The sequence below is a fragment of the Eretmochelys imbricata genome, chromosome 1 (assembly GCF_965152235.1).
Source record: "Eretmochelys imbricata isolate rEreImb1 chromosome 1, rEreImb1.hap1, whole genome shotgun sequence".
NCBI classification, from domain to species: Eukaryota; Metazoa; Chordata; order Testudines; family Cheloniidae; genus Eretmochelys; species Eretmochelys imbricata.
In genome coordinates, this window is record NC_135572.1 from 361,038,775 (window position 1) to 361,052,489 (window position 13,715).

At 45.8% G+C, this 13,715-nt stretch overlaps 1 protein-coding gene across 1 annotated transcript in view; it reads right to left on the reverse strand.

Moving 5' to 3' along the window:
• SHANK3 (SH3 and multiple ankyrin repeat domains 3) overlaps positions 1 to 13,715 on the reverse strand; it is a 667,177-nt gene that overhangs the window by 498,075 nt on the left and 155,387 nt on the right. Inside the window, exon 8 of the mRNA XM_077807959.1 lies at positions 12,750 to 12,827. Within this exon, the coding sequence (XP_077664085.1) occupies positions 12,750 to 12,827 (78 nt within the window). The remainder of the gene's footprint in view (positions 1 to 12,749; positions 12,828 to 13,715) is intronic.

Below are 13,715 nucleotides of genomic sequence, written 5' to 3' on the forward strand. Positions count from 1 at the left end.
GGCATTTTGGGATGTATATGTAGGGGCATTGCCAGCAGATCGAGGGACATGATCGTTCCCCTCTATTCGACATTGGTGAGGCCTCATCTGGAGTACTGTGTCCAGTTTTGGGCCCCACACTGCAAGAAGGATGTGGAAAAATTGGAAAGCGTCCAGTGGAGGGCAACAAAAATGATTAGGGGACTGGAACACATGACTTATGAGGAGAGGCTGAGGGAACTGGGGATGTTTAGTCTTCAGAAGAGAAGAATGAGGGGGGAATTTGATAGCTGCTTTCAACTACCTGAAGGGGGTTCCAAAGAGGATGGATCTGGACTGTTCTCAGTGGTAGCAGATGACAGAACAAGGAGTAATGGTCTCAAGTTGCAGTGGGGGAGATTTAGGTTGGATATTAGGAAAAACTTTTTCACTAGGAGGTGGTGAAACACTGGAATGCGTTACCTCGGGAGGTGGTGGAATCTCCTTCCTTAGAAGTTTTTAAGGTCAGGCTTGACAAAGCCCTGGCTGGGATGATTTAGTTGGGGATTGGTCCGGCTTTGAGCAGGGGGTTGGACTAGATGACCTTCTGAGGTCCCTTCCAACTCTGATATTCTATGATTCTCTCTAAGGCAGTTCTGCAGCATGGCACTAGAGGTACCATGTGCCACCAGTATTATTGCACAGGTGCTCTGGAAAGAAGCAGATCAGGACGGTAATTAAAGCATTTTAGTGTTTGTGGTCCCAGCTTAGAAGAAACTGATTTTTAAAAACACATTTTTTTTCACAATTTCCCCCCTAATGGTGTCCCAAAGGGGTCACCCAATTACAGGAACCTGTTTGTAAACCAAAGTCTAGATACAGAAATGAATGCATAAAGGCCCTGACATCTGAGACACATGAAGTCAGGACAGCAGGGTTCTTGCTTTTTTTTGTGTGTGTGTTTGTTGCTTAAAGGAAAGGTCTCATGGGTACTTGTGGCTGATTAGACTGATATACCAGAGCTGGAGTTTGTTCCATGAGAAGAGATGGTAAAATGCCAATGTCACCTACCAGCAGGCATTTTCCTGCACTGTGTGGCTGCGGAATAGCACTGCACACCAACAATTCCAAGCATTTGAAGTCTTTAATCTCAGTGGAGAATCCTATATTCACGAGTTACCTGCCTTCCCATTGGAGACGGTCATTACCTAAGTGCTCAGGTAAGTTTTAAATAGCGTGACAGCACTTCCAAGGTGCATGAGCCTGACACCCTGCCTACCGTGCCCAGAGCATGAAAATCCTGGATCATCCTGGCACCACAGCAGAACAGGTCCCAGGACTAAAATCATTTGAGATGAGGCGCCAGGGAGCCCAGGCCAATCAGAACCAAGACCTTTGGTGCCAAGGCAGCGTGGTTCCAGAAGGTGGCTGCCTAAATGTCTCTTCTTAAAAAAATCCTTGCTTCCTAGAAGCTCAGGGCAATGGCAAAGCACAGCTGGACTGCGCAGAAATAGGAGAAGCCTAGAGATTCAAAGATTCGGTATAAGCAGGTGATATTGGAGCAGACTCCAGGAAAGTTCTTTATGGCCTGTCTTCAGAAACAAAGTATGGAAACTGATGTTTGGAACCTGGGTGTCTCCAAGCAGGAATAGCCATGAATGGTTTCAATGTCAAGGCATCAGCAGCAGATTAGAACTCAGTCATTTTAAGAATCAGTGAGCAGTGTGGCACTGAATGAGATCCAGAAGTTACTGGAGTTACCTCAGTCAGGGCCTGGGAATGGTTTCCAAGGTTTTAAGTGCTGAGGATGTCTAGGACACTTTGGCTAGGGAACCCAGCTAAAGGTTTTCAGAGCCAACAGAGACCTTTCTGGATCCTACTCAGAACCCCAGTCTTCAAATGTAACTGTTCTATTGAATCTGGAGGGACTTCCACGAGAAGATCAACTAGAGCCTCATTTCACTATCCCTGCAGGCCCTAGGAGTAAACTAGCTGTAGACATCAACTCTGAGTACTGTTTATGTCTGACACTGGAAAGACACTGGGACAGGAGACCCAGATTTAGGGGTGCCAACTCAGTAGAACCCAAAGGGTCAGGGGGATGATGGTGCCACCTATAAAACAGAGAGGCAATCGTGCCAAGGTCATAGCACCAGACTCAGGGCTACACTAGAGAGTTTACAGGAACTGTTTGTCCACAGCAGCACTTATGCCAGTGTAACTTATGTCACTCAGGGGTGTGATCTATTTGCCCCCTTGAGCAACCTAAATTATGCCGACAAAGGCAGTGGTGTAGATATAGCCTAAAGTCAGTTTCGCTAGACTTGGGGCCTGTGAGCCACTGGACTGCTCACTGAATGTGGTATGCCTGAATCTGCAGTGCTGGATCCTCAGCATAGGTCTGCTCAGCATAGAGTTGATGGTACTAGAAAATCAAGGGTGCCACACCTTCAGACACAGCCAACCTTGACAAATCAGGAACTCTGACAACACTTAGATAGGCTATAACACCTGTCTAGTAAGTGGTACTTCAGAGACAGTCAACAGGGCTTACACTGGACCCAGCTGACCTGGGAAAGGGACTAGGGTTAGGTACCCTCTGTTGATATTCACAACAACTGTTGAGAATAAGCCACTTCCACCTTAATTTAATTGGTCTCATTAGCACTGACCCCCCACTTGGTAAGGCAACTCCCATCTTTTCATGTGCTGCAATACATATACTGCTTATTGTATTTTTCACTCCATGTATCTGATGAAGTGGGTTTTAGCCCACAAAAGCTTATGCCCAAATAAATTTGTTAGTCTCTAAAATGCCACAAGGACTCCTCACTGCTTTTACAGATGGATCTGAGGATCCTATTGTCCTTTGAGATGGATACAGAACCACTTCAGTTAGTGATTTATTCAAGTCACCAGTGCTGTATCTTCAGCATTGGTGGAATCCAGGGGTCTTACAGCAAAATGGCTCAACAGAGTCAATTTTGCCAGATTCTCAGATTCAACAGACGTGGTCAACCGAGATAGATCCAGGAACCCGACCCAATATACTGATGCTGCAACATTTCAAGTAAGTGAGACACCATTCAATTCTGCCGAAACCTTGACACTGCACCTGACAAGCCTGACAGCTGTGGGGACAGGTATAAAGGGCACTGGATTGTTTTATCAAGTGGTTCACCACAGTCCATGGTGCTAGATCCTAGGCTCTAGCTTCTGTCAACTCGGACGGATCCTGGGACTTTAGTTCTACTTATAGTAGGCACCAAACCACACTTGGTTGACTAGAGTTGATAGTGCCAGGTCCTGGCACTGAGTTGGGTCAACCTGGAGGGATCTAGAGACCTTGATGCCATATTGAATGTGCTGGGACTTCGGTGCCAGATTAGGCTGCCCCAGACAAATTCAGAGACCTTGGTGCCATGTTGACTGTGCCAGACTTGCATAATGGGCTCTGTCAGGTAGAGAAGATTGGGGACCTGGATGTTTTTTAAGTTGGGCACAAGCCACTTTGGCTGGCAGATCTCCAAAATTGGACTTGCACCTTACTAGATTTATACAACTGAGCCTGAGCAGCCTCCCAGGGGCAGAGGTGAGTGAGGCAGCTTGCCCACTTCTGCAGGTCAAGCTCCAAAGTTGATGCTGGATGTGTACACTGCCTGACAAGGGAATATCGAGTAGCAGGAGGGAGGTTATATTAGCTCTGTATTTTGTACTGGTGCAACCACTACTGAAATACTGCGTCCAGTCCTGGTGCCCACAATTCAAGAAGGATGTTGATGATAAATTGGACAGAGTTCAGAGAAGAGCTACAAGAATGTTTAAATGATTGGAAAACCTGCCTTAGAGTAACAGACTCAAGATCAATCTCTTTAGTTTAACCAAGAGGCGACATGATCACAGTCTATTAGTACCTACATGGGGAACAGAAATTTGAAAATAGAGGGCTCTTCACTCTAGCAGATCAAGATCTCACAAAATCTAATGGAAGTTGAGGACAGTGAGAGTGCCCCTTGCTTGGTAACAACTAAAGCCTTATCATTGACAAACACCCTATTAATTGTCTGTTCAAGTCCTATCTAGGAAGACTGCTGTGAAATCCAGAAAGAGAATAGTAATGCAGCTATCACACTGAATGAACTTTCCATATCAAGAAGCTTGTAATTGTGACTGTGAAGCTGACCAGGAGAACTCACCATCACGCCAGTTCCAGCTGGTAAGTAGCCAAATGACTTTTATACATTCACTAGTGATAATCCACAGGTTTGCCACTCAAGTGTATGAATGAGGGTGGGGGAGTGTATGTGTTGTGCTGGGAGATTTGTTCTATTTTTTGCGGGTGGCAAACAAGGGATGCGTGCTACAGTGAGAAGCTATCTGCGCGTGGAGTTATTGTGTCTGCTGGTTTTGCATTTGCCTGGGTGCTTGTGTTGATTTGTGTTGTGCTGTGCTAGGAGATTTGTATTGATTTGTGTGTGGGTGGGTGTTCAGTTGGGATTTTGTGCTGATCTGTTCGGATGTGAAAGTTGTATTGGGGAGTTTGTTTTAAGTTGTATGGATAGTGAATCAACCTTCGAAGAACTGTGGTAGTTGAGCCAAGTAATCCACTATCTGTGCAGTCTCCCTCAAATCTCTACGAAATTGTTGCATGTAAATTAGCTGTAGAGTGAAGGTGGTGATTGTTTGACTTACCTCTGACATCACAAGGGTCTAGGACTCTTGGCATGGCATAAATATGTATCTTACTGTTTATTATATATCGGTGCTTACCAAGTGGCAACTGAATTATGTCAGGCTAAATGCTTTTCAGAAAGTACATACTTCAGTTAAAACCCTCTGAATAACTAAAATGTATGATGTGTATGTGTTTCACTAACAAGTTTAATCTTAATTTTCTAGAAACTAGGCTAAAATCAACAAGTCATTCAGAGTGTTGAGGCTGGAGAAACTCACTACATAACCACAAGGAGTCCAGTGGCATCTTAAAGACTAAACAGATTTATTTGGGCATAAGCTTTTGTGGGTAAAAAAACACTTCTTCAGATGTTTTTGGGGATACAGACTAACATGGCTACCCCCGATACTTCACTACATAACAGGAAATTGTGCTTGCCTACAGCAAAAGTTGGTGAGAAACCCTTAGTGTTTCAAAAAGCTCAGCCTAGAAATCACAGATGTTGTGGTCAAAAGAACTGATAACTTCAAAGACAAAAAGAGGAAGAAGCTTTGATCTGGCTGTAAATGAAAAGGTTTTACCACTATTTGAACCTTTGGTTAAAGTGACATAAAAGCTTGCAGTGCTGGTGATATTCCAGAAAAATTAGAATAGCATAAAAATAATTACCTGCATTTTATATTTGGGTTTAATGTGCAATAATCCATTGGCACATAAAATTGATAAAAATGATCTATATTTAAGGATCCATGATTTCATGTTCATATCAAAATCACCTGCCTAGGCTAGTATAGAACTAGTACTGAATTAATTGAACTGATTTATTAACTCTCGATAACTGTAACTTCTCAGGTTCAGTTCAATTTGTGAGTGTTCACAATGTCATCTAACCATCTTCATTCTGCTTTCTATAATTTCTTAATTGCTTTAAAAGCTATTTTTTTCTAATTCAACTCATAAATTTATAATAATTCTCTAGTCTGTTCTTTAGCTAAGAAACAGAGAGAAAAACCTAGCAGAGGTAACTGGTTAATTAAAAAGAAAAGGAGTACTTGTGGCACCTTAGAGACTAACAAATTTTATTTAGTCTCTAAGGTGCCACAAGTCCTCCTTTTCTTTTTGCGAATACAGACTAACACGGCTGCTACTCTGAAACTGGTTAATTAAATGGTTTATTCACGGTGTGTTTTTTAATCTCACTATCTCACACAGCAAGATGGTTATGATTGGTGTAACCACCATGCTCACAGCACTAAAGGCTGCGGGGTTGCACAGGTGTCACTGAGGGAGCATTTTGGATGTTACTGGGGATGATGTGTAAGAAGGAAACAGGAGACTCACAGAACCCAGGCTGAGTTTCCTGGGCTGGCACTTAGAAATAAATTAGTTTGTGCTTGTAAACATTAAGCACATGAGATCCAGCTACTGCAAGACAATATACGTGATATCCCATGGTGCCATCTCTAGAGGATTACTTGCCACAGCAAAATCAAACCTTGTCAGTCAGTTAGTTAAAGACATGCTGACATCTTAAGCAAATAATTCAATTACAGAGTTTCTTGATGAAGAAGGGGCAATGACAGGAGCACTGGACTCTGACACTCATCACTGCATTTGGAGCAAGATGTCTGTAGGATATCTACAAACTGCCAGGGTTATCTAAAGAGATGGGGTAATAGCCTTTATTGGAGCAATATCTGCTGATGAGAGAGAAGCTCTGGAGCCTCACAGAGCAATTCTTCAGGTCTGGGAAAGGCACCTTAAGTGTAACAGCTAAATGCAAGCTGGAACAGATCGTTTAGCATAAGTAGTTAGCACATGTTCTAAGGGGCCATTCGAGGTAGAGTGGCCCGTTAACACCTCTGCAATCATAGGACAAAAAGAGGGAGTTAGTGGGTTACACAGATTGTTGTAATAAGCCATAAGAACATAAGAATGGCCATATTGGGTCAGACTAAAGGTCCATCCAGCCCAGTATCCTGTCTGCTGACAGTGGTCGATGCCAGGTACATAAATTTAGTATCTCTTGTCCCATTCAATTGTCAGACTGTCTAGAGTGACTCAGGACTGTGAGTGCCTACCTCAGTGCAGACTGTCAAAAGCAGGGCTGACACTTCAAACTGGTCATGTGTTCAATTAGATTTCACACACACACAAGCATCTAATGCAGGGGCGAGCAAACTTTTTGGCCTGAGGGCCACATCGGGTTTTGGAAATTGTATGGAGCACCGGTTAGGGGAGGCTGTGCCAGGCTATGCCCCCGCCCCCCGCCTTTACTTCTCTTCCCCTGATGGTCCCCCCACCCGGGATGATGGCCCCATCCAACCCACCCTGTTCCCTGATGGCCCTCCCCAGGACCCCTGCTCCACCCACACACCCCCACTCCCTGTCCCATGGTCGCCCCCGGAACCCTTGCCCCGACTGCCCCCCACCACCCTATTCAACCACCACTCCTTCCTGACTATCTCCCCCAGAACCCCTGTCCCCATTCAACCCCCTGCCATTCCTCGCCCTCTGACAGCCCCAACCCTTCCACACCCCAGTCGCACATTCCTACGCAGTGCAGTTTAATACACGACACCGGCAGCATGGCGTGCTGAGGCTGCGCGGAGGGGGAACAGTGGAGGAGGGGCCGGGGGTGAGCCTCCCAGGCCAGGAGCTCAGGGGGCGGGCAGGAGGGTCCCGTGGGCTGGATGTGGCCCGCAGGACGTAGTTTGCCCATCTCTTATCTAATGTGAACTCCCATCCGATGAAGTGAGCTATAGCTCACAAAAGCTTACGCTCAAATAAATTTGTTAATCTCTAAGGTGCCACAAGTACTCCTTTTCTTTTTGCGAATACAGACTAACACGGCTGCTACTCTGAAATACGTCCCCTTAGACACTCAGTCTATCTTGCCACCCAGGCAAACTGGATTATGTGATAGCTGGTCATGTTCTCCAGAAATCACAAATATTCCAGTCCCAAGAGACCAGTCACTCACCCACATCAATTTGCATCCAAAGACAATGCTGGTATTCAATTCCATAGTGAACTGACTAAAGGTTTATTAGCTAAGAAAAAGGAAAGAAAATTATTAAGAGGTTAGAGCAGGTAACATTCATGTACATATGAGTCTCAGTCTATAATTCCAAATGGTAGCAGACATGTAGTAATCTGCCAGTTTCCCAAAGGTCTTTCAGAGCTACCCAGACTAACTCTGGGGATCTCCATCTTCTCAATCAGTTATTCTGCTCTCTCAGAATCCAAACAGTTCAGAGACTGGAGAGGTATTAACGGGCCACTCTACCTTGAACGGTCCCTTACAATATGTGCTAATCACTTATGCTAAACAATCTGTTCCCTCTTGCATTTAGCTCAGAGGCTCAGAATACCTTTCCTAGACTTGAAGAAGAGCTCTGTGTAGCTCAAAAACTTGTCTCTCACCAAAAGAAGTTGGTCCAATAAAAGACATTATTGTAATGGTCTGTATTCCTATGTTCACACATTTTACAAAACTATAATGGATTTTGTTCAAAGTATACGTTGTGAAGTGTGACGAAGCGGGACTGTTCTTAATGTTTCCTCTGAATACTGTAGGGGTGCCTCAGTTTCCCCTATGCATTTTTCAAGTCTCTAGGTGGTGGGATAAGGGAGTGTAATTGTTGCAGAGCAAAGGGCCAGGGTACATAAATGGCCGACACTTTGCCTCCTGGCAACTGATGGCCTGGGCCCTTCCTCCCTGCAAGGTGAGAGCTAAAGGGTTGGAGAACAAAGGAATCAGGTGACCTCCTGGCCTGGGAAAGGGACAAAGCCCAGAGGAGGAGGGGCTGGAGGGGGAGTCAGTTTGGTGCTGGCTGGGGACATGGAGTGAAGTGCAGATGTGGTTTTCTGGCTCACTGCCCCCCGAAATGGACCCAGCTGAGGGGTCCTGTTCTCTGCACCCACAAGCTCTGTTTTAGACCATGTTCCTGTCATCTAATAAACCTCTGTTTTACTGGCTGGCTGAGAGTCACGAAGTTGGGGTGCAGGACCCTCTGCTTCCCCAGGACCCCGCCTGGGCGGACTGGCTGTGGGACGCACACAGAGGGGCGGAGGATGCTGAATGCTCCGAGGTCAGACCCAGGAAGGTGGAAGTTGTGCGAGCTGTGTGTCCTGAAGACAGTCTGCTCACAGAAAGGAGATTTCCCCAGAGTCCTGTCTGGCTTTGTGGGGAGCAGTTCCAGAGCATTGCCCAGGAACTCCGTGACATGAAGTATCATTTGAAAATGAATAATTTGCTGATTATTATTGTCCTGGTAAAATATGTGTGGCAACATTGAAAAGTTGTAAGATTCCACTGTATAACATTACTGAGACATGTTCCAAGTTTAGAAAAGCAGGCACAAACCAGTTCCTCAAAGACAAAAGGCAAACTGACGCCTCAGCCAGATTTAAACAAAATCAGATGGATTATCACCTGGTTATGCAGCCATTCTTTGGCAGGAAAAAGAGTGCGAGCAAGGAATTTACATTTTGGCAAAGAAACAGATGCAGGTTCCCATCCTCTCAGACTTCCTGTCTCCTGAACCCCGGCTGGAGATGATTTTCGAAGAAAAGGAGAGCTATAAGAAAGGAGGATAGATGCCCCAAGATATCTCTCCCTTCGACTCTACTCACGGCATCAACAACACTTGAAGGAGAAAGGAAGCATCACTGGACTAGGGAGGGATCTCGGCTGAAGGGACTTCAGCCAGTCAGACTGCTACAGCATGTGGTGAGAGAAACTTTTGCTTTGTAATAACTAAGCTTGTTAAGTTAGGTATTGGATGCATTTTACCTTTTATTTCTTTGAAACCAATTCTAACTTTTATGCCTCGTTACCTATAATCATTTAAAATCTATCTTTTTGTAGTTAATAAACTTGTTTTATTGTTTTATCTAACCAGTGTGTTTGAAGTGTTTGGGAAACTCCATTTGAGATAACTGAATTTGTACACATCATTTTCCATTAATGAAGTGACAGACTGTCTATGAGCATGTGTTATCCCAGGGTGTGAGGGGCAGTACAAGGGGTACATTTCTGGGAAAAGCCTGGGACAGGGAGTTTGCTGGTGCTGCCCTGCAGTCTAATTCCAGAGTGGCTGGCCGGCTACAGCCCTCTTGCACTACAGCTAGGAGTGATTTACATGCTGGAGGCTCTGTGTGAGCAGACCAGGGGTGGTTGCTCTCACAGCAAAGCAGTGTAAAAGCACCCCAAGTTGGAGAACTGAGGGGACACAGTTGTCCAGCAGTCCAGACTGTACCCTGGGGAATGTCACAATTACCTCACCCACCTTGTCTCTCTAATATCCTGGGATCAAGATGGCTACAACTACACAACATACAGCAGTGGGTTACCTAGGGCAGTTTCTCACCCTACGGGTGGAATCTTCAAGTGGGTCTTACCTCACTGATTGAGAACAACATTCTGCAAAATCACCAGCTCACTAGAACACAGCAGGAGGGAAGAGAGGTCAGGACAGGAGCATCTCATTCCCCTCCTCCTGCTGCTTCCCCACCTCTGCTTTGCCCCCTACTTCCTACAAACTCCAGCAATGGGAAGATCTCTCTTTCCCCACTTCTCCAGCCCAGACAGTGCTCAGCTCTGGGGCGGAGGAAGAGCCATTCTAGAGGCTGGGGTCTCTGGGTGCAGTATTTTCGCGGAGCTGAATGCTTTGTAGGTTAGGTTAGGGAGATGAGATGTGGGGGAGGGGAAAGGAAAATATCCCCAACGCAGCATCCCCCAATACAGCAGCCACCAACCCTCACAAGCACTATAGCCCTCATCATTTCCATCACCCACTCTACAGTGTCCCCCGCCACTGTTTCTTCTCGTGATCCAAATCACACAATCCTATGCAAAAGGGTCACTGTACGATCTGGAGTCATTTCATGGGTGACAGATCCAAAGAGGTTGAGACTCACTGCTCTTTGAAAGGCCATCAGCATACCTCTTGCCTACAATGGCCTAATCTGCATATGCAATCATGGTAATTGCACATGCACATTACCTACTGGACTGGAAACATTGTGTGTGACCTGTTTGCTTAATCTGTTTAAAAATCAGATTCTCGTGCTTGATAAAAATCATTTTATGTTCCATTGAAATGCAGCCACCTCGGAGTAGAACATAACAGTCTTCAGACAACCTATAGCATCTGTACACAGCACTTTGGAAAAGGAAGTAAGGAAGCCAGTTTCCAAACGGCAACTGCAGGGGGGAATTTAGGGAGGCAGACCGTATCTACCCAAGTTGGAGTTAATATCCACTACTCTTGCGAAAGATAACTGGAGATCTTTGATAATCAGGACCATGGTTTTAAGTCTTTTCTGAATGGGGATATGTGAGTGAATGTGGGTAAGCAAGTGTGTGAAAGGGGGGCTACAAGTTCAACAATAAAAATAAGAATGCAGTATTTACTGTGTGCACATGTGCACTGCCTCCCCCAGTCACTCCAGGGACTGAACCAGTTCCAGAATAAGGAAGATGGGGCTAGAGTTTGTTCCAGTAATCCCCATCTCCAAATAAACCAGTGATATGAATGAGCTCTCCCCTACCATCTATTGATTAACTGGAGCAAAAGACCCCAGGAGCAGACTGTATTTATCTAGACTTTGCGTAGGTGATCAACAGACATCTCTGCTTTGCCAAAGTGATCAATTTTGACTGTTTTCGGTTAAAACTAATTTCAGTCTTGGACACAGGGTGAGCGAACTGTTGTTATCCGTACTGTCTGACTAAAGCACAGCAGAAATGTACTTAGTATATCCTAATTGAAGGTGGTCACCCTAACTGTAACGTCACTCACTAAGGGTGTATGGGTGAGAGAGAAAGCTAGATGCTGCCGCATCCAACTAAAAGTTTGTGTGTGAGGGCGTGGGGGACAGGTGTTCCTACTTGGTGGTACAGACTCTACTGACAGGGTCTACATGCCATGTGATCCTTTCTCTCCAGTGTTTAAAGACAGAGCTGGTTAGACTCAAGTGAGAGTCCTTGTGTCTTCCCAGGGATGACCAGAGCTGCAATCGCTAGTAAGCTGGGCTAGGGGGCTAAGCCTTAGACCTGGTGTGGGTGAGGTTCCCCACTGGCCAGGGAATCACTGAAAGCTGAAATCACAAAGGGCTGGGCCAGGTGGTGGAACCTCAGAAAACAGCAACACAGCTAAAAAGGGCAGTGGCAGCGATAAGCAGCAGCAGCAGCTGCGAGTGATGAGCAGCAATGGACATAGAGGTAATGCTCCAGCCCCACCACCTTCGCGGCAGGAGGTGAACCCCCCTGAATGTAGCCACGGACTCTGGGACTTCGCTGATCTCAGACAACGAACTGAGTGCGGTACAGTGAGTGAAAGCGGGAGGGGCACATTAAAGGGGCATTCGTCTGTTGGACTTTCACACCACAAGATGGGAAACTTAAGGCAAAGAACACTACCAGAGATACTGTAGGGTGGGTGTTTATAGAGCCCTTCAAATCCATGGATATCCGCTTTATATCTGCAGATATCTGCATCCGCAGATGCAGATAGCCACGGACCATTTCTGCAGGTCACAGATCAGATGTGGACACAAATTTTGGATCTAGAGCCCTGCAAATCCACAGATATCCACTTTATATCCACAGATTATTTCTGAGTCTCACCGATCAGATGCAGATACACATTTTGTATCTGTGCAGTGCTCTAGGTGTTTACTTACTGTTTGCATCATTTTGAATCATTGTTTTTGTTAATGCGGTGTTCCTTCTCCTCTTAGTACAGGTTTTCTCTTGTTATATATAGGTTCAGTGCTTCCCAGGAGGGATGTATTGCCTCATAGAGGTGCCATGGGCTGGTGTTTAGTTTTTCCAGGTTTCTGGATTGTGGCTCAAGTTGGCTTAGTTTTGTAATGTTAAGAGGAACTCCGAGATATTGAACCAGGCCCTTGTGGCTGCTGACTCCACATGACAGAAGGGTTACACCCACCTGTGATTAGAAAAGGGTCAACACAGACTCCCCTTCTTCTCTGGGCACACAACTATGCTTTATCTACTAATACTCTTTCTCAGTGCTCTCTAAAACAAGACGGCCCCCAGGCACATCTCCATCATCAACAAAGGTGGGATGGGCTCACACTCTCCTACCTGGAATGCTGTCTGGCTGTTGTAGTTACGAATCTCTTTGCTTGCACCACGGAACAGGAGGACCCGAGCACAACTCTCCTAGAAGAAGAAAACCAGAGAAGAAAGAAGGAAATTATTAGCACTGATATGACGGAAGAGGTGACCTTGGTTCATTCAGGAGTGGAGAGCTCCCTACTGCAAGGATGAGAAATAAGGTAACAATGTCAGAATTTACTTCTACAGCCTTAGATCAAGTCTCTCCAATTCCACGTCTCCTGACTCCATCACGGCTTCACGGGAACTGCCCTCCTGCCCACCCACAACCCAGACAAGCGCCATTTCTCCAAATACCCACTTAGCATTCAGAGGCACAGGGCTGGAAGTGCTCCCATCATACACTGTGCCTGGGGTGGGGGGGTGAGGGGGTGCTGTTCCCCATAATCTGGACATGTTCCATCCCTTTCTACCTTTTTGGGGGTGCTGTGCTTCTGTCAAAACACAGCATAGTTTAGGCAATATTGTGGTGTTGAAGCCAATGTCCTTCCATCCCTCCCATAAAGGCTTACATTCCCTGGGGACAGACCCCTGGACAGACCAGTCTCATAGCTGTAGAGTTAATGCAGCTGCCGCCCCACAAGCTAGAAATCATCCGTAATGTAACACTATCTGTTTAATAAGAAATAAACACAACGTATCATTTCTCATGCCTGGGGTCTTTCAGCCACCTAAACAGAGGAAACTGAAAACTCCATTTACAATAGGCAACAGAAGGAACAGAATCTTGGGGAAACCAGATTCTAAATCGACACAGCCCAGTAAAACAACCAGGGGAGGCTGGTCCTGATGGAGTGGCTACCGAGCTCCATCTGTATGCAAGAGAAACAGAGAATCACACAGGTCTCTCGCCATACCCCAGATTTCCCCTGCGCTGAGCTCAGTTACCAAGACAGGACATAGGGCAGAAAAGGATCCTGCAGGTTGCCTGGT